This window comes from Lepisosteus platostomus, chromosome 4 (assembly GCF_059453375.1).
Source record: "Lepisosteus platostomus isolate fLepPlt1 chromosome 4, fLepPlt1.hap1, whole genome shotgun sequence".
Lineage (NCBI taxonomy): Eukaryota > Metazoa > Chordata > Actinopteri > Semionotiformes > Lepisosteidae > Lepisosteus > Lepisosteus platostomus.
The window spans coordinates 9635339-9658896 of NC_142614.1; the positions used below are offsets into that span (position 1 = coordinate 9635339).

At 46.9% G+C, this 23558-nt stretch overlaps 1 protein-coding gene across 2 annotated transcripts in view; it reads right to left on the bottom strand.

The window, feature by feature from the left end:
* dnah2 (dynein, axonemal, heavy chain 2) overlaps nucleotides 1-23558 on the bottom strand; it is a 96342-nt gene that overhangs the window by 31000 nt on the left and 41784 nt on the right. For both annotated transcript variants that reach the window (XM_088628262.1, XM_088628261.1), the window contains exons 30-48: nucleotides 19170-19350; nucleotides 18442-18580; nucleotides 17577-17794; nucleotides 16639-16737; nucleotides 14800-14925; nucleotides 13709-13819; nucleotides 13029-13217; nucleotides 12704-12807; nucleotides 11159-11348; nucleotides 10577-10757; nucleotides 9330-9457; nucleotides 8036-8188; nucleotides 7521-7646; nucleotides 4464-4682; nucleotides 3559-3676; nucleotides 2606-2742; nucleotides 2206-2343; nucleotides 543-701; nucleotides 103-255 (exon numbers count right to left, since the gene is read on the bottom strand). In XM_088628262.1, the coding sequence (XP_088484388.1) occupies nucleotides 103-255; nucleotides 543-701; nucleotides 2206-2343; nucleotides 2606-2742; nucleotides 3559-3676; nucleotides 4464-4682; nucleotides 7521-7646; nucleotides 8036-8188; nucleotides 9330-9457; nucleotides 10577-10757; nucleotides 11159-11348; nucleotides 12704-12807; nucleotides 13029-13217; nucleotides 13709-13819; nucleotides 14800-14925; nucleotides 16639-16737; nucleotides 17577-17794; nucleotides 18442-18580; nucleotides 19170-19350 (2869 nt within the window). The remainder of the gene's footprint in view (nucleotides 1-102; nucleotides 256-542; nucleotides 702-2205; nucleotides 2344-2605; nucleotides 2743-3558; nucleotides 3677-4463; nucleotides 4683-7520; nucleotides 7647-8035; nucleotides 8189-9329; nucleotides 9458-10576; nucleotides 10758-11158; nucleotides 11349-12703; nucleotides 12808-13028; nucleotides 13218-13708; nucleotides 13820-14799; nucleotides 14926-16638; nucleotides 16738-17576; nucleotides 17795-18441; nucleotides 18581-19169; nucleotides 19351-23558) is intronic.

Here is a 23558-nt window from a genome sequence, read left to right on the forward strand (position 1 = left end):
TGTGTAGTTGTGTGTGTACTTGTTTATGTAATGTATGTGTATCCGTATGTACGTGTGTGTGTCCGTGTATGTGCGAGTGTGTGTGTTTCCGTGTGTGTCTACCTTGCTGGGGAAGGTGCCCTCGGTTTCCCGGAGGAAGTTGTCGATCTTCTTGCGCCCTTCCTCGTCCACGGAGGCACAGATGGACCAGATGAGGCTGAAGGTGAACCAAAGCTCCACCATGCGGCTGAAGTTGTCCGAGTCAGAGGAGTTCACCTGGGAGGGTGAGGGGCACAGAGCTGTACGGACACTATTCTGGGTATAGATAGGAGCACACGCTCATCTCCGCAGGGCCTTCCACAAAACAATCTGGAGTACGAGTAGGGACATGTCACAGAGCCCCTTCGGGGATTGGGATTTCAGGGTCCCCAGTTTAGGGAGTGTGAGGGGTGTTTCACTCAATCAAGCCCAGTGATGCTGACTAGCGGCGCAGCAGGAATGAAGACAACAGGCCCTGGCTGGACAAGAAGAACCGTGCACAGGAACACTGCCTTGGGACTCACCCCATTCTCAGGCGTGGCGAGGGTGTGGTACAGCCGGCACAGTGATGCCACGCCATTCAGCTCAGTGATGGGCACCAGCTCTTTGCAGTGAGTCTTCCTGAAGAGCAGGGTCTTCTCCACATACTTGTCAAACAGCCGCTGCAGGTGCTCCACCTCCTCCTGGGGAACACAGAAGAATGGGCTGGTCAGTAGACACCCCCCAGACCAGGGAACAGATTTCCCTTGGCGGCAGGGACTGTGTGGATGTACCTGACCTTCCCAGGCCAGGGTCTCAGTCCCACGCACCATTATCCCTCCAGCAAGAATGGGTTGGGATAAGGCCTTGTGAAATATCTGCTTAAAAAGCATGTGTGATGACCAATGTTCCCTCTAATGTTTCATGGCCTGTGTGCACAAAAATTTCAAGTTGTGCAAATTTTTTCCCCAGTGACAAAAACTTGTGCGCAGTAAATTGAGTGTATGTAAAATTGTAAACCTGAAATCATTTTTTGCAAATATAGTCATTCTTATAGAAGCATAGAGATCCAAAAGACCGGGATGGCAATTCAAGGAGCCCAGTCATGGAGACCGAGTGTGGAGCGAGCATGAGCAGGGAGGTACAGGACTATGAGAGCACAGACATCAGTGATCGAGTAGCAATAATAATGCACACAGCCAAGTTGGGCCTCTCGCAGACACTTTCATGTGGTCAATTTAGCACATGACCATGTTTGTTTTATTATTATTATATTTTTTTGGAATTTAATTTTTTGGGCGCAGTTCAATTTCCCATGTGCGCTGATTTCACAACCTGTGTGCGTGCACACACGCGCACAGCTTAGAGGGAACATTGGTGATGACACAGCTGGAGGAGAGAAGATGTATGACCTGTGCTTAATGCAAGTGGAACTCTTGACAACAAACAGCCACGCTTCACTGAAATTCTCACTTCCACATTCAAAGCATAAATTAGATCCCTGCTGGAATGGCAAGAGTGTGGTAATGTCAGCTCTCATTAACACATCTGAGATAAGTGATTATTTTATTTCTAAATCTCACTTACATCTTAAATGCATATAAAAACAGACCTCACACTAAACATGTAATATTGCTCAAGTACCCCAGTGTGACAGGGGTGTATTGTTACAGCTAAGAATGGGTACAATGGGTAACACCTGGCTAGTGCCAACATTTCCAGCTTCAGAGCAAAGGGATGTTTGGCTGAGATGTTGGGGGTCCAGATTCAGTGATCAAATTAATCATAATGTTGACCTTATCTAATTAAGTTCTGGGTAAATGATTAAGAGTCGATCAACAGTCCAGGAAGATAGTGTATAACTAATCGGCAGGTACAGGAGGGGTAACTGGGGAAAAAGAGAAGGATATTGAGAGGCCCATTTATTTTGTGGCATCATGTCTATGTTGTACTTTATGTTGCTTATTATGTGTATTGTCATTATTAACCAAGTGTGCCTGAATTATTATTTTTTCACGAAAGCTGTGCCAGACAGCAAATAACTCATATTCCTCTAACTCAGGTATATTCTTGTCAAAACCCTTACAAGTTGGGGGTTATGATCATTTATTTCATTTATTGATTTATCCACTCAGTCAGTTCTTCATATTCACCATTTTCGTAACCTCCATTTGCAACCATATCAAGTAGTCAGGTAGTCCAGCTCACCTTCTTGCGTTTGTCCAGCCAAGACTGAACGTAGGGTTTCCAGCCCAGGTCTGTGTAGTCATTGTAGACCATCCCACAGCGGGACACTGTAGCTGGGGAGGCAACAGCCAGGTCCTCCACCTCAAACAGCAGGGACACCTGCACAGAAGAACACAAGTTATAGAGGGTGACAAAGCATGGCTGAAAGATGCCGTGCTTGTATCATAAAGAGAAGGATACCACTGCCATACTTGAGGATGCTGGTCTTGTTCCCAAATGGGATAAAGCGGGGAGCTACATTAGCATTCAGCCTCTGATTAAAGTCCCACAGCCCAAATGCTGTGTCTTATTCTGTTTTCCTGATGTTACAAGGTTTTCCTGGTCGTGAGAAAGGACAGAGAGACCCAGACCCAGGCTGTACCTGCTCCGGCATGGCGATCCTCTCTCCATTGATAAGGGTCAGCACCTTGTTGTCATCCATGACGGAGTTCATGCTCTCAATCCACAGGGTGTCTACGGGCCCATCAAACACAATCCACTTCTCATCCGGCTTCTCGTCTGGTTCCACACAGAGAGAGGAGCTCACTCAACACAGGGGTGGACAGACTCACGCTCAGCTCAGACACAAAGAAACTGATTGTCCTATATATTTGTAACTTGCGCTACAAAAGTCAAACTCTATAAGGCTGAGTAGTGAGCTGCATGAGCATGCGTAGGCTGCAAAGGACCGGTAAAGTTTCTTTCTGTGGTGAAATGTAAAGAAAAGAAACTACATTTTGGCTGTGAAGCCTTATTCAGGTGTGAGCTTATTCACGGCCAAAAACGGGTGTTTCTTCTCTTTACCTTTCAGCGTGGAATGACTCTTTTGTTCCTCTATAAGGCCCTGACCCTAACCCAAACAGCCTTATCAAACAAATCTTGCAAAACCTCCCTCTTGCAGTTTTAAAAGAACTGTTTCCTTAACTTTTTCAGATGTGTTCAGGGTACCTGGCTGTACAAATTAGCCGGAATCACAACTATTTTTATGTTGTTAACTTTTGTTTCACAAAGTCTAAGTCAGCAGCTGTTTTGCCCTTTTGAGGGCAGTTCAGGATGAGCTCTACATGTTTTATATGGTATGTGTCCTTCCCCATCTCCCCAAATGTTTCTGTTTCTTAATGTCTCCATCTCAGCCTCTCGCTCTCTCCGTTTGTCTTGTTCTTCTTCCCTTCCACTCCCTCTGCCCTTCCCTCTTTCAGACTCCTGAACTGGGATTCAAACGGCTTTGCCAGCACATCCCATGAAACACACACTGCCAACCAATTTGATGGCACTGGTTATCTTCTTACTCTGTCAACCCCTCTCTCCTGCGTCAGGAGGTGTCAAATACTGTACCTGCGCAGGCCGCTCTCATCAGGCTGGACAGCACCCCGTCTGTCCATTCGTTGGTGCTGAGGTCATATTCCCCGTACAGCTCCCCCAGACTCACGGCCTTGGGGTTCAGAGGACACTCCTACTCCACGCGGGCAGGATGCACGGGGAACCGGGGGGGGGACAGGGCAGAGTTAGAAAGCATGAAGGATTTAGAGGGGGAGCCAGAGACAAGAGAATATTTATAGACATCGAGAGACATCATTAATAGGTACAATATGCATAGAGGAAGGTGTGGAAAGAGAAAGTGAGAATGAGGCAGAGAAAACAGATCATAAGAGACCGAGATTCAGAGCAAAAGAGGGAACAGGTGAAGAGACGCTGGGAATAAATAGGCAGAGGAAACACAGACAAAGTACGTGCGTAGGAAATGCGTGAACGGGGGAAGAGGCAGAAAAAAACAAAGAAAAGGAAAAATGATAGAGTGAGCAACAGAGTGCAAAAATAAAAAATGTGTGATCCATCAGAGACGGAAAGGTGTGTCAGAAATTCTGTGTAGAAATGGTATTAATGCAGTTTTTTTCACAGGTATTTTTTGAAAGGAAAAGCCAAGGCTTTGAAATTTGAAAATAAAAACAAGCATACAATCCTAACAAATATAGGATGCTTGTAGCTATTCTTAAGCCTCTTCCTAAAAGGAAGTGTTGAAGCAGGAAACTGGGTGAAACACAGATTGACAGACACTTTGCAGAGGAGAGGGGGGAGGAGAGAGAGAGATGGGAGGGCTGAGACAGGGATGGAGCAAAAGGGCTGCAAGCATGCGGTGCAGAGAGAGGGGGGAAAGGAAGAGAAAAGGCAGAGGCTGACAGGGTTCCTGTGAGCAGTGAAACGTGCGGACAAACTGGGCTGGCCTGCTCGTCAGCGCTCACCCGGACCAGGTTGTAGCCCGGCTCGCCGTTGCGGTGCAGGGTGGTCAGCGCGGCCTGCAGGGTCCTCCAGGTGACGGTCTTGCCGCTGCCCGTCTTGCCCACGATCATGGAGGAGTGCCGCGAGTTCTTAGTCTCGTACAGCTGGATGACCTTGGTTAGGGTGAAGGGCGTGACCTGCAGGCCGCTCTGCCGCAGCTCTCCCTCGATCGTCTCCTTCAGCTGGGAGTGACAGAGCACGAAGCAAGCTTGTTCAGGGACACAGCAGTCTGGGACAGTCACACACACTGGTACTGAGAGAGCAGGACACAGACACAGAGTGGACACAGCAGTCTGGGACAGTCACACACACTGGTACTGAGAGAGCAGGACACAGACACAGAGAGGACACAGCAGTCTGGGACAGTCACACACACTGGTACTGAGAGAGCAGGACACAGACACAGAGAGGACACAGCAGTCTGGGACAGTCACACACACTGGTACTGAGAGAGCAGGACACTGACACAGAGAGGACACAGCAGTCTGGGACAGTCACACACACTGGTACTGAGAGAGCAGGACACAGACACAGAGAGGACACAGCAGTCTGGGACAGTCACACACACTGGTACTGAGAGAGCAGGACACTGACACAGAGTGGACACAGCAGTCTGGGACAGTCACACACACTGGTACTGAGAGAGCAGGACACAGACACAGAGTGGACACAGCAGTCTGGGACAGTCACACACACTGGTACTGAGAGAGCAGGACACAGACACAGAGAGGACACAGCAGTCTGGGACAGTCACACACACTGGCACTGAGAGAGCAGGACACAGACACAGAGAGGACACAGCAGTCTGGGACAGTCACACACACTGGCACTGAGAGAGCAGGACACAGACACAGAGTGGACACAGCAGTCTGGGACAGTCACACACACTGGTACTGAGAGAGCAGGACACAGACACAGAGAGGACACAGCAGTCTGGGACAGTCACACACACTGGTACTGAGAGAGCAGGACACTGACACAGAGTGGACACAGCAGTCTGGGACAGTCACACACACTGGTACTGAGAGAGCAGGACACAGACACAGAGTGGACACAGCAGTCTGGGACAGTCACACACACTGGTACTGAGAGAGCAGGACACAGACACAGAGAGGACACAGCAGTCTGGGACAGTCACACACACTGGCACTGAGAGAGCAGGACACAGACACAGAGTGGACACAGCAGTCTGGGACAGTCACACACACTGGTACTGAGAGAGCAAAACACTGACACAGAGAGGACACAGCAGTCTGGGACAGTCACACACACTGGTACTGAGAGAGCAGGACACAGACACAGAGAGGACACAGCAGTCTGGGACAGTCACACACACTGGTACTGAGAGAGCAGGACACAGACACAGAGAGGACACAGCAGTCTGGGACAGTCACACACACTGGTACTGAGAGAGCAGGACACTGACACAGAGTGGACACAGCAGTCTGGGACAGTCACACACACTGGTACTGAGAGAGCAGGACACTGACACAGAGTGGACACAGCAGTCTGGGACAGTCACACACACTGGTACTGAGAGAGCAGGACACAGACACAGAGTGGACACAGCAGTCTGGGACAGTCACACACACTGGTACTGAGAGAGCAGGACACAGACACAGAGTGGACACAGCAGTCTGGGACAGTCACACACACTGGTACTGAGAGAGCAGGACACAGACACAGAGAGGACACAGCAGTCTGGGACAGTCACACACACTGGTACTGAGAGAGCAGGACACTGACACAGAGAGGACACAGCAGTCTGGGACAGTCACACACACTGGTACTGAGAGAGCAGGACACAGACACAGAGAGGACACAGCAGTCTGGGACAGTCACACACACTGGTACTGAGAGAGCAGGACACTGACACAGAGTGGACACAGCAGTCTGGGACAGTCACACACACTGGTACTGAGAGAGCAGGACACAGACACAGAGTGGACACAGCAGTCTGGGACAGTCACACACACTGGTACTGAGAGAGCAGGACACAGACACAGAGAGGACACAGCAGTCTGGGACAGTCACACACACTGGCACTGAGAGAGCAGGACACAGACACAGAGTGGACACAGCAGTCTGGGACAGTCACACACACTGGTACTGAGAGAGCAGGACACAGACACAGAGAGGACACAGCAGTCTGGGACAGTCACACACACTGGTACTGAGAGAGCAGGACACTGACACAGAGTGGACACAGCAGTCTGGGACAGTCACACACACTGGTACTGAGAGAGCAGGACACAGACACAGAGTGGACACAGCAGTCTGGGACAGTCACACACACTGGTACTGAGAGAGCAGGACACAGACACAGAGAGGACACAGCAGTCTGGGACAGTCACACACACTGGCACTGAGAGAGCAGGACACAGACACAGAGTGGACACAGCAGTCTGGGACAGTCACACACACTGGTACTGAGAGAGCAGGACACTGACACAGAGAGGACACAGCAGTCTGGGACAGTCACACACACTGGTACTGAGAGAGCAGGACACAGACACAGAGAGGACACAGCAGTCTGGGACAGTCACACACACTGGTACTGAGAGAGCAGGACACAGACACAGAGAGGACACAGCAGTCTGGGACAGTCACACACACTGGTACTGAGAGAGCAGGACACTGACACAGAGTGGACACAGCAGTCTGGGACAGTCACACACACTGGTACTGAGAGAGCAGGACACTGACACAGAGTGGACACAGCAGTCTGGGACAGTCACACACACTGGTACTGAGAGAGCAGGACACAGACACAGAGTGGACACAGCAGTCTGGGACAGTCACACACACTGGTACTGAGAGAGCAGGACACTGACACAGAGTGGACACAGCAGTCTGTGACAGTCACACACACTGGTACTGAGAGAGCAGGACACTGACACAGAGTGGACACAGCAGTCTGGGACAGTCACACACACTGGTACTGAGAGAGCAGTAATGCTGCAGGTCGCCCTGGATGAGGGATAATAAGCATGACGATGTGTGTGTGTGTGCTCTCTGACCTTGCCGTAGTCAATCGTGGGCGTGTCCACTCCAGGGAACAGGTCCTGAATGATGGCATTGAACAAAGGCAGGTCCACAGATGTCAGCTTGGCGATGTTCATGTCCTTCATCGACATCAATAGGATCTGGGACAGAGCCAGAGGTTTAACATTGTCATTTGCCACTGACCACGTTCTGTCAAAGCTTTCTCTTTCTTTTTCCAAGGCCAAACAGTCTTTGCTAATTGTGTAAGTAAGTTTTGACTTACTTCAATTCCGTCTAAAAGGTCCAAAGGTCGAGAGGTCGGAGTTCCTATTTTTAAAACTATACCAATATTAATTTTTCTCATCTTGATAACAATAACATCCTTGATGTCAATAGCCTGACCTTGAGGAAAAGTGCTTTGAGGCAGTGCACTGCACGAGCATGTTCAGTTTGAAATGAAAACCAACAGATTGATTGACCCGTCAATTGCTAGACAGTGGGCTGGATCAGTAAGTGGATCCATCAGTGGTTTCCAGCAAACGATGCTGACCTCTTCGTCAGCGACATCGGGACGCACGCGGCGCTTCTTCCCAGCGTACCGCAGCAGCGAGGTCAGAGCACGCAAGCCGAAGTCATAGTGATCCTGCTTGGACAGCTGCTGCATGGCCAGGGAGTAGAGGGTGAAGACCTTCTTCGCCAGCACCTGAACACCAGGGGGCAACAGAGAGAGAGAGTTGTATATGTTTACAGTTTATGTAAATATTTTATGATATGTTTTTGTTGTAAATGTCTGTAATGTCTGTAGACTTTGTTTATTTTTATTTTTTGATTTGTTTCATGTTAATTTTTTTATTTGCTTTGGCAACACTGATTGTACCCATCAGTCATGCTAATAAAGCAATTTGAATTGAAATTGAATTTAATTGAGAGAGTTGTAAATGTCTGTAATATGTCTGTAGATTTTATTTTATTTTTATTTTTTGTTTCATGCAAATTTTATTTTTAATTTGCTTTGGCAGCACTGATTGTACCCATCGGTCATGCCAATAAAGCACCTTGAATTGAACTGAATTGAATTGAGAGAGAGAGAGGCGAGAGGAGATTGGCTTGTACTTTCACTTTGTCAGGTTAATCAAAACAACATCGAGTCTAACATGCTTATTTATATCTGTATCTCTTCCTCCATGCCTTTACAAACTGAAAAATAAAGAAATGAGGGGGGCAAAAAAATAGGAGGAGAGAGTTTTTCCACATTGTTTGTAAGAGCCATGCCGATCATGTGCTTACACAACTGCTGGGGCAACACTGCTATACTGCTGGTACTCGCTCTAGCACAGCCCCAGAGAGACGGAGAAACAGCAGGAGGCAGAGAGTGCAGAAAGAGGGGATAAAGCGAGTGGGAGAGACTGAGAAGATGGGAAAGAGAAACCAGAGATGCTGAGGGATACACAAAGGTGGAGCATAGCAGAGAGAGAGAGCATTATTCATTGTACAAGGGTAATCACAGGCTGAGAAAGCTATTAACATTCAGAATGAACAGCGTGTGAATAGAGAAATCTGTAAACCTAATGCAGTGAGACTCCAAGAACTACCACTGTCACAGCTACTTATACTCCATGCAGATTGTACCTACATAGCAAAGGCACTGGACACAGTTAGTCTATACAGGTCAGGAGGGACTCCCACAGGGTGGACTAAACCTTTAATTGATGATCTTCCACCCTGCCTGGCTTTCACAGGAAAAACCTGCAGTAAAACCCCTAGAGTTCCTGCACACTACTTTCACACAGCCGCAGACATATCCAGTCCGACGTCCCGTCTCATCTGGGAGGGCGGCGGGTCACCTTGCAGTTGTTGAAGCCCTCTCCGAACAGGATGATCTCCGCGATCAGAGTGGAGTCAGGCACCACCATGGAGATGGGCCGGAACATGGACTTGAGGTTGTCAGGTAGCTCCGTGCGGCCAGCGTAGCCTGAGCAGACACAGGGGGAAAGGAGAGATGGGATCACAGGGATACAACTTGATTATGGCATGTTACAGTCAAATATACGGTGAGATATCCAAAATTATAGCACAGTACAAGCTTGGAAAAACTAAGAAAAAAAGAAAAAATGGGGCTTCCGTGTGGCTCATCTAGTAAAGGTGCTCGCCTTCACACACTATGAGCTCCATGCTCCCAGATGCTGTGGGTTTGAGCCTGGGTCACATCACTAGCCAGTGACTGGAACTTGCCAAGAGGGAGAGGGTGAGATTATTTGGGCAGGGCTCTCTCGGCCCTCAGCTACCCCAGTAGGCACTCAGTGGGTGAGGGATGTGCTCTGGGCCTCTGGGATGGAGCTGTCACACTTCTCCCCTGTCTGCAGCTGGTGTGAGTCGAGACGTGACACACACAGCCCACTGCCCGCTCCTCAGTGCTGACTGGAGCACAGCAGTGTCTCGCTGACATCACGGCACGTCCCAGCACTCATGGCTGGGTGGCTTGCCAAGGGCACCAACTGTAGCTCTCCTAGCCCAGGAACGTGTCAACTGTTCATGCGCTGCTGCAGGAAGGAATCCCAGTCAGAAGAAAACCACCACAATGGAGCCCAGACAAGAAGGAATGACATCTGTACAGGGATCTTTCTCCTCTTGAGAAAGGTTACCCTGGCTGATTTCACACAGTATTTTTCACCTTTCCTGCGATTATATCGAAGCTGCACTTTAGCACAGTCAGGGCTCAAATGAGCCATTTGCAGGTACAGTACTTTTGTGTACTGCTTAACACTTTTGCAAAAGTCATAATAAAAATACTTTCTGTTGTCCCCCCCACCCTAAGCCCAGAATTCAAGTTTCACCTGAGATGTGAAGATGACGTGAGACACACTAAGATTCTACTCAGGTCCTCAATCAGGAACCCTGATGCTGAAAAGTATTTGTTTCCCTAGTGTACTATAGACATGAAAGCGCAGTGAAGGTGCTTTAAACCTGTGGAAAGCCACAGCAGGCAGCTAGAAACCTGAACAATGAAGGTAAATTATGCTTTAGTAAAGGTGCATTCTGAGGAAGTGCCTCTGCTTCACTAGGGGACAGTGAATTTGCCACCAGCCCGTACCAGGATTCATGGTGATGAAGATACCGCAGGACCACACCAGGCTGATGTCGCGGCCCTGAAAGACGAAGCGCGTGGCACCAGCAGACAGCGCGGACAGGATGGACAGGATCTGCTGCGCCACCACAGACAGCACCTCTATGTTGATGCGGTTGAACTCGTCAAAGCAGCCCCAGGCTCCAGTCTGCAGGGACAACCACAGGATCCATCTTTCACATCATGAAGTGCAGTGAATAATCTTTGTTGACTGTTTATTTCTTCATTCTTTAGGAGTTTATTGAACACGTCCCAGCGTTAACTAATTAATGACACAGGGGGCCTGTACAGATAGAGCTCGTTCTTCAAAAAGTGTCATACACAGACGGGTTAAAGGATCTGCATCTCTTCAGATCCATACATAGGAGACTTGATTCAAGAATTTAAAGGACACAGAGGCAGCCTAATCAATTTCATCAGGATCAACAGTGAGCGACTGACAGGGAAACACAAGTGGAAAATTTAGGACTGAGAACAGGAGGCACGTCTCTACACAAAGGGCAGCGGTTGGTGGGAACAAAGTGAGAGTGATTCTCTGCCTGTGGTCACCTGTGCCAGGCCGGAGTACATGCGGCCCATGGATTTGAAGTCCAGCCCCTCGGAGCAGTTGACCACGATGACGTACATGCCCAGAGCCTTGCCCAGGTCCTTCACCGTCTCGGTCTTGCCGGTGCCAGCCGGGCCCTTCGGCGAGCCGCCGCGGTGCAGGTGCAGGGCCGTGGTGAGGGTCATATAGCACCTGCACGGGCAGAGACACAACAACTCTCCTGCTCGCACTGGCCTGCTAAATCCTGCCAGCTTAAACATTAGAAAAGGTTATGTTGTGAAAAGGTTATAGTGCGCGTTGCAGCCTCACAGCACTGGGGCCCTAGGGTGCTATCAGTATGGAGTTTCTGTGTTCTCTCCATGTTCGCGTGGTTTTCCTCCCCGCCGTACAAAAATCTACAGGTAGGCTAACTGGCTTCTGGGAAATTTGGCCCTGGTGTGAGTGTGTGTGTCTGTAAGTGCCCGGCAATTGATTTCTCATCCCATCCAATGTGTAACCCGCCTTATGCCCATTGCTTGCCAGGATAGGCTTTGGGTCCACCAGGAGCCTGAATGGGAGGAAGTGTTTAGAAAATGGATGGACAGATGCATGTTCAGGAGTAGTGGAAATGGCCCAGTGTGTGGTATATCGAAAGGTTCCCGAGGACTGCAAATCAGGAACAGGCCAGATCTTTACCTTAGAGTGCTGTGCTATGGGAGAGACAGCTGATACAGCTGTCCCTTCCAAGAGGCTGCGATAGTCAGTGCACTTAGTCCTGTTCCATCTCTGAACATATCATCAGACCTGGCTAACGTATCAATTTAGACAGCCTTGAGGATTTACAAGCTGGTGGATTAGGAACTAACCAACAGGAATCCCATTCCAAGTCACAAGGAACTACCGAGCAGCTGTCCACATCTCATCAAAATCTGCATTGGTGAACTGCTGTTGGTTGAGTGGGACCATGTAATCAGGGACATCTACAGGTGAACATACAGCACAATTGAACTGTGGTTGTGGCAGAATGTGGCAGATATAATGGCAGCGGGAAGTGGAACAATCCACAATTAAAGGCAATCTCTAATTTTTGGTAGTTATTGCTGTATCTTCTACTTCACCAAACATATGTGAGAGATAGAGCCAGGGAAAATAAAAAGAATACCAGTATAAGAAAGAGTGCGGAGACAAAGAACTTGTTCTCTGCTCTTAGAAAAGAGACTAATTTATCACTTCCTAGTACTCATTATAATGATTCTCTAATTGTTGTCTTCTGTTTTCCGTATTAAAGTACTGTAAGTTGTCTTTACTTTTTCTTACCTCCAGAGAATGTGAGGCTGTTGATCAAACTTGAAAGAGCTTGATGAGGGGAAGGAGAAATGGAGAGAGAGGAGTATGGGAAAGAGAGGGGAGAAGGGAGTGAGAACGCACAGGCTGAGGAGAGGTAGAGAGAGAAGGGAGAGAGAGACTTGGCCAGACAGAAGTAAGGCAGTCAGAGATGCAGAGGAGAATGAAACAGAAATGTAAAGAGGAAGAAGGAGAGCTGAAGAGTGAAAGACAGATTGAAATACCTGTCAGTGAGGGGGGTAATGACCAGGCGGCCAGAGTTCCCCAGATATTCATATCCATAGGGGAAGTGTGTGTTGGTCTGTCTGATGATGCAGTCATCTTCATCCTGTGGAGAACAGGAAACTGCTGAGCACAGTAGGGCTTGACAGGGGGAGGGAAGCTGCTGTTTCCTTTCAGGAGTTTCAATGCCAGATCTCTTCCAGAACATCCCAGCCACCCCTTTGTGCAGCCACCTGCTTAACTATTATAAGTGATTCCTGTCTGCTCAGCATGTATTGAAGATCTGTGGTTATCCATCTACTCTCTGTCCAGGCGGCTGTACTGTACCTTGTCCCAGTAGAGTCGCAGCTGACAGAGCCAGTCAAAAGAGGTGACATCACAACAGCCAGACTTGGCCAGCCGGTCGATGACATCACGGGCGTGGACCTCCACCGTCACCAGGGCGACAATCTTTAAACGCATTATCTTGGACAGGTTTCCCCGAATGGCCTCTGAGTACTTGTGCAGCAGGGATACCTAGGGACAGGCATGTGAAAACACAAGTTATTTTATCACAGGAATGTCCTGCAGGGCTTAGTCCTTCAGATTCATTAGGCAGCCTTCAATTGGTCAGGGAGCAGAGATCTGGAAAGCAATCTGTTCGAAGCCAGTCAAGTCACTCAGAGCTTAGTGAAAGCAAGACGACTCATGGCTCTGTGGGACTGGAGCTACAGACATCTACTGTTGAGTTCACTTCCATGTTCATACAGACACAACATTCACAAAGGATTCTGATACATTTTTAAATTATTGCAACACTTACAGTACACTAACTACAAAAACTGTGTAGGATTGTCAATGCTGAAGTGGATGGGCTGTTGACATTTCACTCAAGAGATCTACGTATAATTCATAGCTCTTGACTCTTAACTCTTAACGCACTGTATTTCAGGATATGAGCAATCTGTGTGATGTTGCAGTATTTAAACTGAACAAAAGCATGATTATTGCATCGTGCTGAAGCACACCTGTTTCTTCTTCATGACCTTGAGGGCATTTTTGTCAGCCCTCTCCTTGCTGGTGAGTAGGGACTTGGTGACATCTGTGGTCCACTGGATCTGGCTGGCTGTGATCAGCATCTAAGATTAAAGACCACACACAGGTAGGATCAGATCACAGGTAAGACCTAAGAACAGCTCTTTTATGATTTGTTTTGGTTACAAAAGCTAGGAGCCTCCTCATGGGGAGATATTAGGAGGATCACAGAACAAAAATGGGATAGCAATTAAAAAGGCAAACAAAATGCTGGGATATACAGTTAAAAGCATACAATTTAAATCAAGGATGCTATGCTAAAAATTGTATAATGCACTAGCAATGCCTTATTGTGTAGAATTGTGGTCACCATGTTATTGAAATATAATGCTGTTGAAGACTCCTGGGCTCAAGGGAATGTCCTGTGCTGAAGAAACTGAACAGTTCTAGTCTTGAGCAGAGAAGAGTTAAGGGGGAACTGATACAAATACTCAGAGCCTGTGACAAAGTCAACCCAACAGACTTCTTCAGAATGAACAGCAGAAACTATTGAGGGAGTGGATTAGAAACCAAGATCATGAGAACATGAGGTACCTCTTTAGTCTATGAATTGTGGGAGTATGGAAAAAGCTACCCAGCTCTGTTTCTGAAGCTGACGAGGTCTGTGCAAAACCAGGAGCAGATCAGTGGACAGAGCAGTCAATTCTGGTAAATAATCTAGTTCTTTTTTAGATACTTCCTTAATTTTACATTGACAGGAAGACTAGAGTAATGATCTAGTCGCATGTGCTCAGACCTCAGAAGCTCAGCAAGGTGTGGCCAAGGAGTTTTCCTGGAATGCCTCCATAGAGAATCAAGTTTTGTTAGTGGAAGTTGTTCTTTCCACTGGACAAGAATTTGCAAAGAAGAAACGCCTCAGCATGGCAACAGGGGGACATTGTGCTGTAGAAGGTGTTAAACTGTCCTTCTATTAAACTGTTGTCAGGATGTTAAACTGACACCCTGAGCACCTGGTCAATAACAAGCCCCCGACTCTGTCCATAAGAGTAGGGGTTTCAATCCCAGGGGAGAGGTACTGACGTACCTGCCCAGGCCAGTCCTTCACCCACTTGTCCCTCTTCCCTGTCATCTTCTTCAGAGCGAGGCGGCAGTTCTTCAGGCTGTCCTTGAGGGACCAGCGCATTGTCCGCTCCACGTCACACAGCCAGGCCTGCGCAGAACAGTGTGTGATCAGACAAGCAGCCATCTCTTGTCACAGCTGGGACTGCTCATGGGCAACAATGTCTCCGCAGCAGAATTTGCTATTAAACATGAGCTTAAACCAGAATGGGACAGCCCAAATTAATCCTGGGAGAGGAGACATTGTGCTCTGTCTTACCAGGACAGATGTGAACCGCAGTTCACACATTTAGCTGGAACATGTACAGCACAGATGTGAGCCAGACAGTGTCTTCATGAAATCTTACCATTTAGACTTGCATGGTAAATTTAGTTTTACAGTCTGAGTTGCACTTTACCATTTATTTGATATGCTTTGATATACTTTTACCTTCATCTCACAGTGCTTTACTACACCTTACTCTGCTTTTATTATATAGGGGCTGCTGCACTACACCTTGCTCTGCTTTTATTACAGTGGGACTGCTGTACTACAACTTACTCTGCTTTTATTACAATGGGACTGCTGCACTACACACTCTGCTTTTATTACAATGGGACTGCTGCACTACACCCTACTCTGCTTTTATTACAGTGGGACTGCTGTACTACACCGTACTCTGCTTTTATTACAGTGGGACTGCTGCACTACACCTTACTCTGTGTTTATTACAATGGGACTGCTGTACTACACCGTACTCTGCTTTTATTACAGTGGAACTGCTGCACTACACCGTACTCTGCTTTTATTACAATGGGACTGCTGCACTACACCTTACTCTGCTTTTATTACAGTGGGACTGCTGTACTACACCGTACTCTGCTTTTATTACAGTGGGACTGCTGCACTACACCCTACTCTGCTTTTATTACAATGGGACTGCTGTACTACACCTTACTCTGCTTTTATTACAGTGGGACTGCTGCACTACACCGTACTCTGCTTTTATTACAATGGGACTGCTGCACTACACCCTACTCTGCTTTTATTACAATGGGACTGCTGCACTACACCCTACTCTGCTTTTATTACAGTGGGACTGCTGTACTACACCGTACTCTGCTTTTATTACAGTGGGACAGCTGCACTACACCTTACTCTGCTTTTATTACAATGGGACTGCTGTACTACAACTTACTCTGCTTTTATTACAAATGGACTGCTGTATTACAACTTACTCTGCTTTTATTACAATGGGACTGCTGCACTACACCTTACTCTGCTTTTATTACAATGGGACTGCTGCACTACACCCTACTCTGCTTTTATTACAATGGGACTGCTGCACTACACCCTACTCTGCTTTTATTACAGTGGGACTGCTGTACTACACCGTACTCTGCTTTTATTACAGTGGGACTGCTGCACTACACCTTACTCTGCTTTTATTACAATGGGACTGCTGTACTACACCGTACTCTGCTTTTATTACAGTGGGACAGCTGCACTACACCTTACTCTGCTTTTATTACAGTGGGACTGCTGTACTACACCTTACTCTGCTTTTATTACAGTGGGACTGCTGCACTACACCTTACTCTGCTTTTATTACAATGGGACTGCTGTACTACAACTTACTCTGCTTTTATTACAAATGGACTGCTGTATTACAACTTACTCTGCTTTTATTACAATGGGACTGCTGCACTACACCTTACTCTGCTTTTATTACAATGGGACTGCTGTACTACACCTTACTCTGCTTTTATTACAAAAGGACTGCTTTACTTAATTTCCTGTGCCCAGTACATCAGTAACACTGACCTCCACAGGTCCCTCCAGCAGGACAGGGTGTGTGAACTCCACATACTCCCCATCCGCAGAGAACATCCCACAGGCTTCAGACTTGAGACTGATCCCCATCTGGAACACAAGAGGGCAGTGTTTCAGAGAGAGTTTGACTGTGTCACACACGTTGCAGAGTTCTTTGCTCAGGTTATCTTTCTACCTGAGCTTGAGTTCACTTAATCAACTAGTGACTTAATTGGTCTTAAACACTAGTGTTTTCAAGTCTTTAGCCATTGAGGGTAGGGTCTAATGTTTCACATAAAAACTGCAGGGCTGTGGCTCTCCAGGCACAGGGGTGTAGAGCACTGATGCACTGTGTATGTGTGTCCTTCTCTGTTCCAGGTCAGTTCTGCAGATTTGATAGCTCTTGACTTCCCACGTGAGAGAAAGTGCATGCATCAGTTTGCCTTTCTCTTATAAAAGTTCACCCTGGCTAGTTTACTTAAGTATATTAAAGTGCGCTAGTTAAAATTCCCGATAAGAATCACAAAACAAACATAGGAATTGTGGTGATGGGAAGCAATGACGTGGCTAGTGTTAAGCATCCTTTGTTAGATTCTGCATCAGAAGCTTTCCAAACCTTTACATTATCCTTTACATTACATTAAACCTCAGTTTCTTCATAAGAAGATGCAGTTTGCTGTTGTCACAGGATGTCTGTACTTCATCTGTGATTTTACCACAGTTTTGCTGTGGACTAATATGGGAATAGCCTGCAGGAAACTTGATGTCCTCTGATGCCTGAGAGGACAGGACTCCCCCATGGATGAGGCGATGGTCACAGGGTTGCCCCTGCTATTTATACAACTGTGTGGATGAAACAACAGTGTCCTTGCCACTGCTGCACTGCCCCCTATACCCCGACACACTGGTACTTGTGCAGTCTGCGTGCACGTCTCTGTGCAGTTCAGCACCTTGTTGATCTTGAGGCTCTTGATGTTGTCGAAGCACTTCTTGAGGTGAGGCTGAACGGCCTCGGGGCGCCGCGACTGGCCCAGGATCTCCAGCAGGTCATCGTTGGACAGGAAGTAGAAGCGCGGGAAGATCTGCCTCTTGGTCTCCAGGTACGTGTCCAGGGTCTTCTGGATCTCCTCCAGCTTTGAGTTCATCTCGGACAGCTTCTCCAGGAGGCCTGGGGGGGAGAGAGGGAGTGGGAAAGCGGAGGAGGGTCAGGAAAATAAAATTGAGAAGGAATAAAAAATGAAGGAAGGATTATGCATTAGATAAATAGAGCATATACACACTGTTAGGCCTTTTTTTCTTCCCTTATGTCTCCCCCCTCCTGCCCAATCTCCCCCTGCTCTCTGACTACTCTCCCATCTCTTCCTACTGCTCCTCTCTTCCTCTGCTCCCTAATTGCTCTCCCATCACTTCCTGCTTCTCCTCTGTCCCTCTGCTCTCCATCACTTCCTGCAGCTCCTCTTTCCCCCTGCTCTCCAATTACTCTCCCATCACTTCCCACTGCTCCTCTCTCCCTCTGCTCTCTGATTACTCTCCCATCTCTTCCTGCTGCTCCTCTGTCCCTCTGCTCGCCCTCTCCATTACCTCCTACAGCTCCTCTCTCCCCCTGCTCTCTGATTACTCTCCCATCACTTTCTGCTGCTTCTCCCTTCTTCTGCTCTCTGATTGCTCTCCAGTCCCTTTCCTGTTCTCCTCTTTCTCCTCCTCCTCCTCTCCGATTGTTTCCCCAGCTCATCCTGCTGCTCCTCTCTCCTCCTCCTGCCCAGTCTTCCCCTTGTCGTACTCTGATTGCTCCCCTCCCTGTCACAGTCTCCTCACCAGGATGGTGTGTTCCTCTCAGGGCATTGTTGTCTTTGTTCAGCCGGTCCATGATCTCCTTCCAGCTGGTGTTGATGTCGTCAAACTCTGCTGACTCTCGTGGCAGCTGCTTCCGAATGTCCTCTCCCAGGAATATGTTCTGCCAGACGAGGGACAGAGAGGAATGGGAGGAAGAAGAGTGCTTGAGTCAAACACAGATCTGCTCTCTAGAGTTCTGTTCATCCAGGTTTTCAGCCCACTATTTCTCTCTGTTTCTCCATAGTGAAACAGAAACCCCAGACACAAAAAAGAGTGGACTTGACACAAAGACGGCACACACTGGGGTTGTTCAACTGGGCTCAGGCACTCTGAGATAATGCGTTTTAGTGTTTCATGAATGGAAACCTCTGCACTGAAGTATGAGATTATCTATTGTCTTGTAACAATGTTCTGAATATGTTATTATGTCAACAACAACAACAACAATAATACAATTATTATTATTATTCTTCAGGGCTCAAAACACTATTTAGTTGGGGGTCCAAGCATTTTAGTCATTGAGTGCACTATGTCTCAATATACATATACATCTTAAGAGCAGAGGGGTGGTCAATTCAGCTATGGGTATTCCTGATTGGTACTGAAACTCAAAAAAATATGAAAAAATCTTGACCCGTTGATCTGAATAAGTCTTTTAAAGTATTTGACTAATATCAAAGCCCAGAGGACCTCTGGCCGTGACCCCTAACCTCCAAGTACATCCACTGCCTCTGCACTGTGAGGATCATCTCGATGACCTCCAGGATGAGCGACAGGCCACGCTCCCAGCGGTCCACCTCCTTCTCGAAAGCCTTGACAAAGCGGGAGGCCTTCATGGTGGACAGGGTCACCTGGTTATCCTCCAGGGCCTGGAAGACCTCCTCCGTACCCCTGCGCACAGAATAACAGTGACCACAGGAGTGAAAAATGAACTCCTTCAGGATCGGCAGTGAAACACGAGACAGGGGTCACTAATGGAATTCATCTGAGAGAGAACAGGGGACAGATTTTTACACAGAGGGTGGTCGGTGACCAGCTGTGCTGTTGGAGCTGATTTCCTAGGATTTTCGAGAAAAAGCTGGATGTGTACCTCAGGTCAAATGGCTTCTAGCAAACTAAATGTGCCAAAAGGCCTCTTCTCATCTGTGCGTTCTCATGTGCTTATGTGTTATTTAAATAAAATCTCAAAACAAACATGGAAACTGGGCAAGTGCAGCTTCAGCTGAGAGCTGCCTAAGAGCCCCAGTCTGCCAGCAGAAGAAAAGCTGCAGAGCTGGTTCTCAGGTTTTTCCATGGATGCTACAACTACAAAGAGTAATGCAACAATACAGGAGCTCTTCATTTTCTCTCTTTAGCTTGATATTTTTCAGCACTAGCTTGCTCAGAGAGGCAGGGGTATGTGAGGGAAGGGGGTGTCACTGAAAAGTGTATGTGACCCAAGCTGCATTTCTCCAAAGCCAGTGTGTGCTCAAAGAATCAAATGGATCCAATCACGACAAAACACCACCTTCAGGAAACCTTCACTCTAAAAGCACCACTTCCATTGCTTTTTTGTGTAAAAAGTCAGAAATCTTAGGAGCTAATTGCTTAATAATGCTAGAAAAATCACAGAAGAATGAGCATAGGACTGCAAGACTGCAGGCAAACTCTCAAAGTTGATTTTAGAATCTTAGAGAAAAGCTCAGAGAGAGAACATGATTTAAAAAGCTTGCTCCAACATGCTTTTTTACCTCTGATAAATTTCTTAGAGAACAAATTCTATAAAAGCAAGAGCTCATACATGAGAGTTAACCTCAGTGTCTCTGCGTTCATGGGAGCAGAAATCTGTTCCTGTTCTAATACATCTGTCTTCCTTGAGATATCATATTTTATAGAGGCTTTTTCAGAAAGTAAACGGAGAAGGAATCATTACTGCTGGGAGTAAAAGAAAAGCAGAGTCCTCATCAGAGAACTATAACAACTGAGAAATCAGGCAAACGTGAAAACTGGAATTGGGAAAAGGACTCGTGAGGCCTAAACGACTAACAGATGCTTTTCAGGACTGAAAAGGTCTGCCTTAATTGGATAACAGTCAAAGAGAGACGGGTCTTTTGCAGAAGGAGCTAACTGGCCCAGTGATGATCGTGTGCAGTTCAGACATGTAGATTCTTATTGACCAATCAATAAACAAATTAGCCCTCCCAGCAGAGCGCCTGCAGCTCAGTGGAGCTAGAGCACACCCTTCCCAAATGAGGCCCGATTGCGCTGACTGCAGCAATTCGTGTACAATTCCTTTTATTCTGTGCCTCTCGACTACAAGAGCATCGTTTGTTTTCAAAATCCTGAAAGGCATTGACAAAGAGTCAGCTGTGAGGACATTAACAGGAATTTGGGTTCAGCAGTGAAACAGGGGCCTGAGCTGATAGATGGAAACTAAGAACTGCCTTGAGACGTGAGAGCAGAAAGTTCTTCTTTACACTGAAGGGTGGCAGGTGTCTGGAACAAGCTGCCCATCTCCATTAACATCCCCAAAGCACTCTCTACAGGGTATTTAATGGTATTTGAGGTCCTTGGATCAATGAGCTACCAACAACATAGGAAGCAAGACGGGATGAGTGCAGCATCTCTTGTGTGTGACCCTTCTTCCCTTCCTCTCCCTGCTCCCCTGTGGAAGGGCCCATACTGTACTGTGCACATTTTGGGTTGATGCTGAAGAAGGATCTCAAAGAGTCTCTCCTCTTGATTAAATACAGCCAGCTGCTCACAACTCCTAAAATAGAATCCTTGACTTAAATATTTATTATGTCTTCTTAGCAAAACAAGCATTCCCAGGTTTAGTGCTCTGGTTTCCTGCATTCTATATCATTACAATTACAACCCGAATTTACTCTCAGGTCAGGCTCTTGCTGTTAGCCACCACCACCACGCCAACACACACGCATGGGCATAATCCCAAAAGAATTACTCCTCGGGGTTGAAACGCATGGGGGAGAAGGAAAATTTGGATAATCAGGACCATTTGAAAACTCTTATGTGCCTCCCAGATTTGGCCTCTTCCATTATTCAAGGATGACGACTTCAAAATAAAGGAAAACTGGGATCCCCTTTCTTTGTTTACTGTAGGCACTTACTGCATATTTACTAAATCAGTTTTGCTAGCTAGATGATAATTGAATTGGGCCGTAGGTCCAGTTTTAATCCTTAGCAGATGGTTCCAGGAATCCCATATTCCCCAGCATAGCCAGAGCTAACCTGCAGAATAGGGTGCAATACCACTTTTACCGCTGGGTGGCGGTGTTGCACCGTGTTTCCCGACATGTTCCTCTGCCTCCTTGTTCTTTTTGTTCTCAGACCACACCAATTCGCATCAATTTCTCAGAAAGCTTTCCAAAGCCTGCTCTCATTATATCTTTCTTCCCTGGAAGAGCCTATGAGCTTTGCAGTAAGCCTCAGGTCAACACGCGAGTAAATAAAAGCAAACGTTCAAAACCTCCTTAAGAGAGAAAGGAAGAGAGGGCTTTCTTTAACATGAGCAAAACAGCACTCCTGAAAGGTGGAGCAGTATTTACAAGAGAGAGGTTTACAAGAGTGGTGACGGCAGTGTCCATCTGTCTGATCACTTCAGTCTTGCACACAGTTACACCTAGGCTCATTGTGGAAGGCGTTACTGGTTATTGATGGATAATGTTCTTTGAAAATTAGGAGGTTTTATTTTTTACTGAGATGACTGTAAAGTTGCAAGTTATGCTTCATCTTTCATGAGTTTGAAACTTTTAAAAACAATTTTATAGAAGTCTGTTAGTACAGGAGTAAAATGTGTTTTTTTTTAAAAGGAGTTTCAAACTGTAAACCATCCTATGCCCAACCGCATGTCTCCGAAAATAAACTCACAAAAATCACAGAATCTGATAGTTGTTCCTCGTTTTCAAACACACTTTGGACTGAGGAGTTGCAGGAAAAAAAAACGACCAATTGCATTTTCCACACAAAGAACACGCTGTTTGCGACAGAGGCCGGGAGAGATCGAAGGAGACCTGGAGCCGATCCTCAGTTTAACTTGAGTGACGAGAGGTTTTTACCAAAACGCAGCCTCCTCCAGAAGAGGATTTAAACTGCTATATATAGCCGTAGTGATTGGCACGCAAGGCCCTTTTAAGATTTGTTGTGAGCGTGCTATTTCTGTAGCGCACACACATTCCAGGTTGCCGGAGGCTGACGCGAGGCCCGGGGCTGACAGCTCTTCAGAAGGACAGGGGCTCTTTCTGTCACACTCGGAAAAGTGCTCTATTCAAAGAGCCACCTTTAAAAAAATAAACCCTGGGATTAACTTCAGGCTTGACAGAAAAAGCTCTTCTGGGCTAAGGAGAGGTGTAAACTATTCATTTGTTCGTTACTTATTTTGCATGTCTTAGTAGCTACAGTATGAATGTCTCCCCTTCCTGTCCCGTTCTCTCTTTGTCCTTGCAGTGCCCATTCCTCCTTCACTCTTCCTCTCTCCCTCTCTCCCTCTCTCATCTCACTCTTTCTGACTTGTCATATTCAGCAGTAAAGAAAGATGTAATTGGATTATCTAACATTACGTCTCAGAATGTGCTTTTAAATAAGGACACGGAGAGTCTGCAGAGTACCAGTGTCCTGATTATCGGCAGAGGCATCCCTCAATAAAACAGCCCGACAGCAGAATAATGTCTGAATTTTTCTTTCTGTCTGAAATAAATGGATAGCTCATGTGTTCTTAACAAATTCTGACTAACAACACCACGGGTGCTATTCACAAAATGTTTGAGAGGAGCACTGGAGGAGAACTGATGCTGTTTTTCACAACGCGTTTCCTATTTATGAGTCTCCAGAGGGCTCTACTAGGGTGCTTCAGAGCTGTTTTCTGATCTCTTCAACTTAAGTTCAACTTGATTTATAGCTCCACATTTGAATAAATACAGACTACATTGTGGTTTCACTATCTAGGCAATGAGAATCTACACTATCCAGAATATGTTGTCTGTTTCTACAGCACATTTTTTAACACAGCTCCACTTTGAAATACAGAAAGAGGAACATAAATTAGACTCCTTTTACATGTCTGATCCAGTTCAGGGTGTACTGGCTGCAGGGCTCTTTTG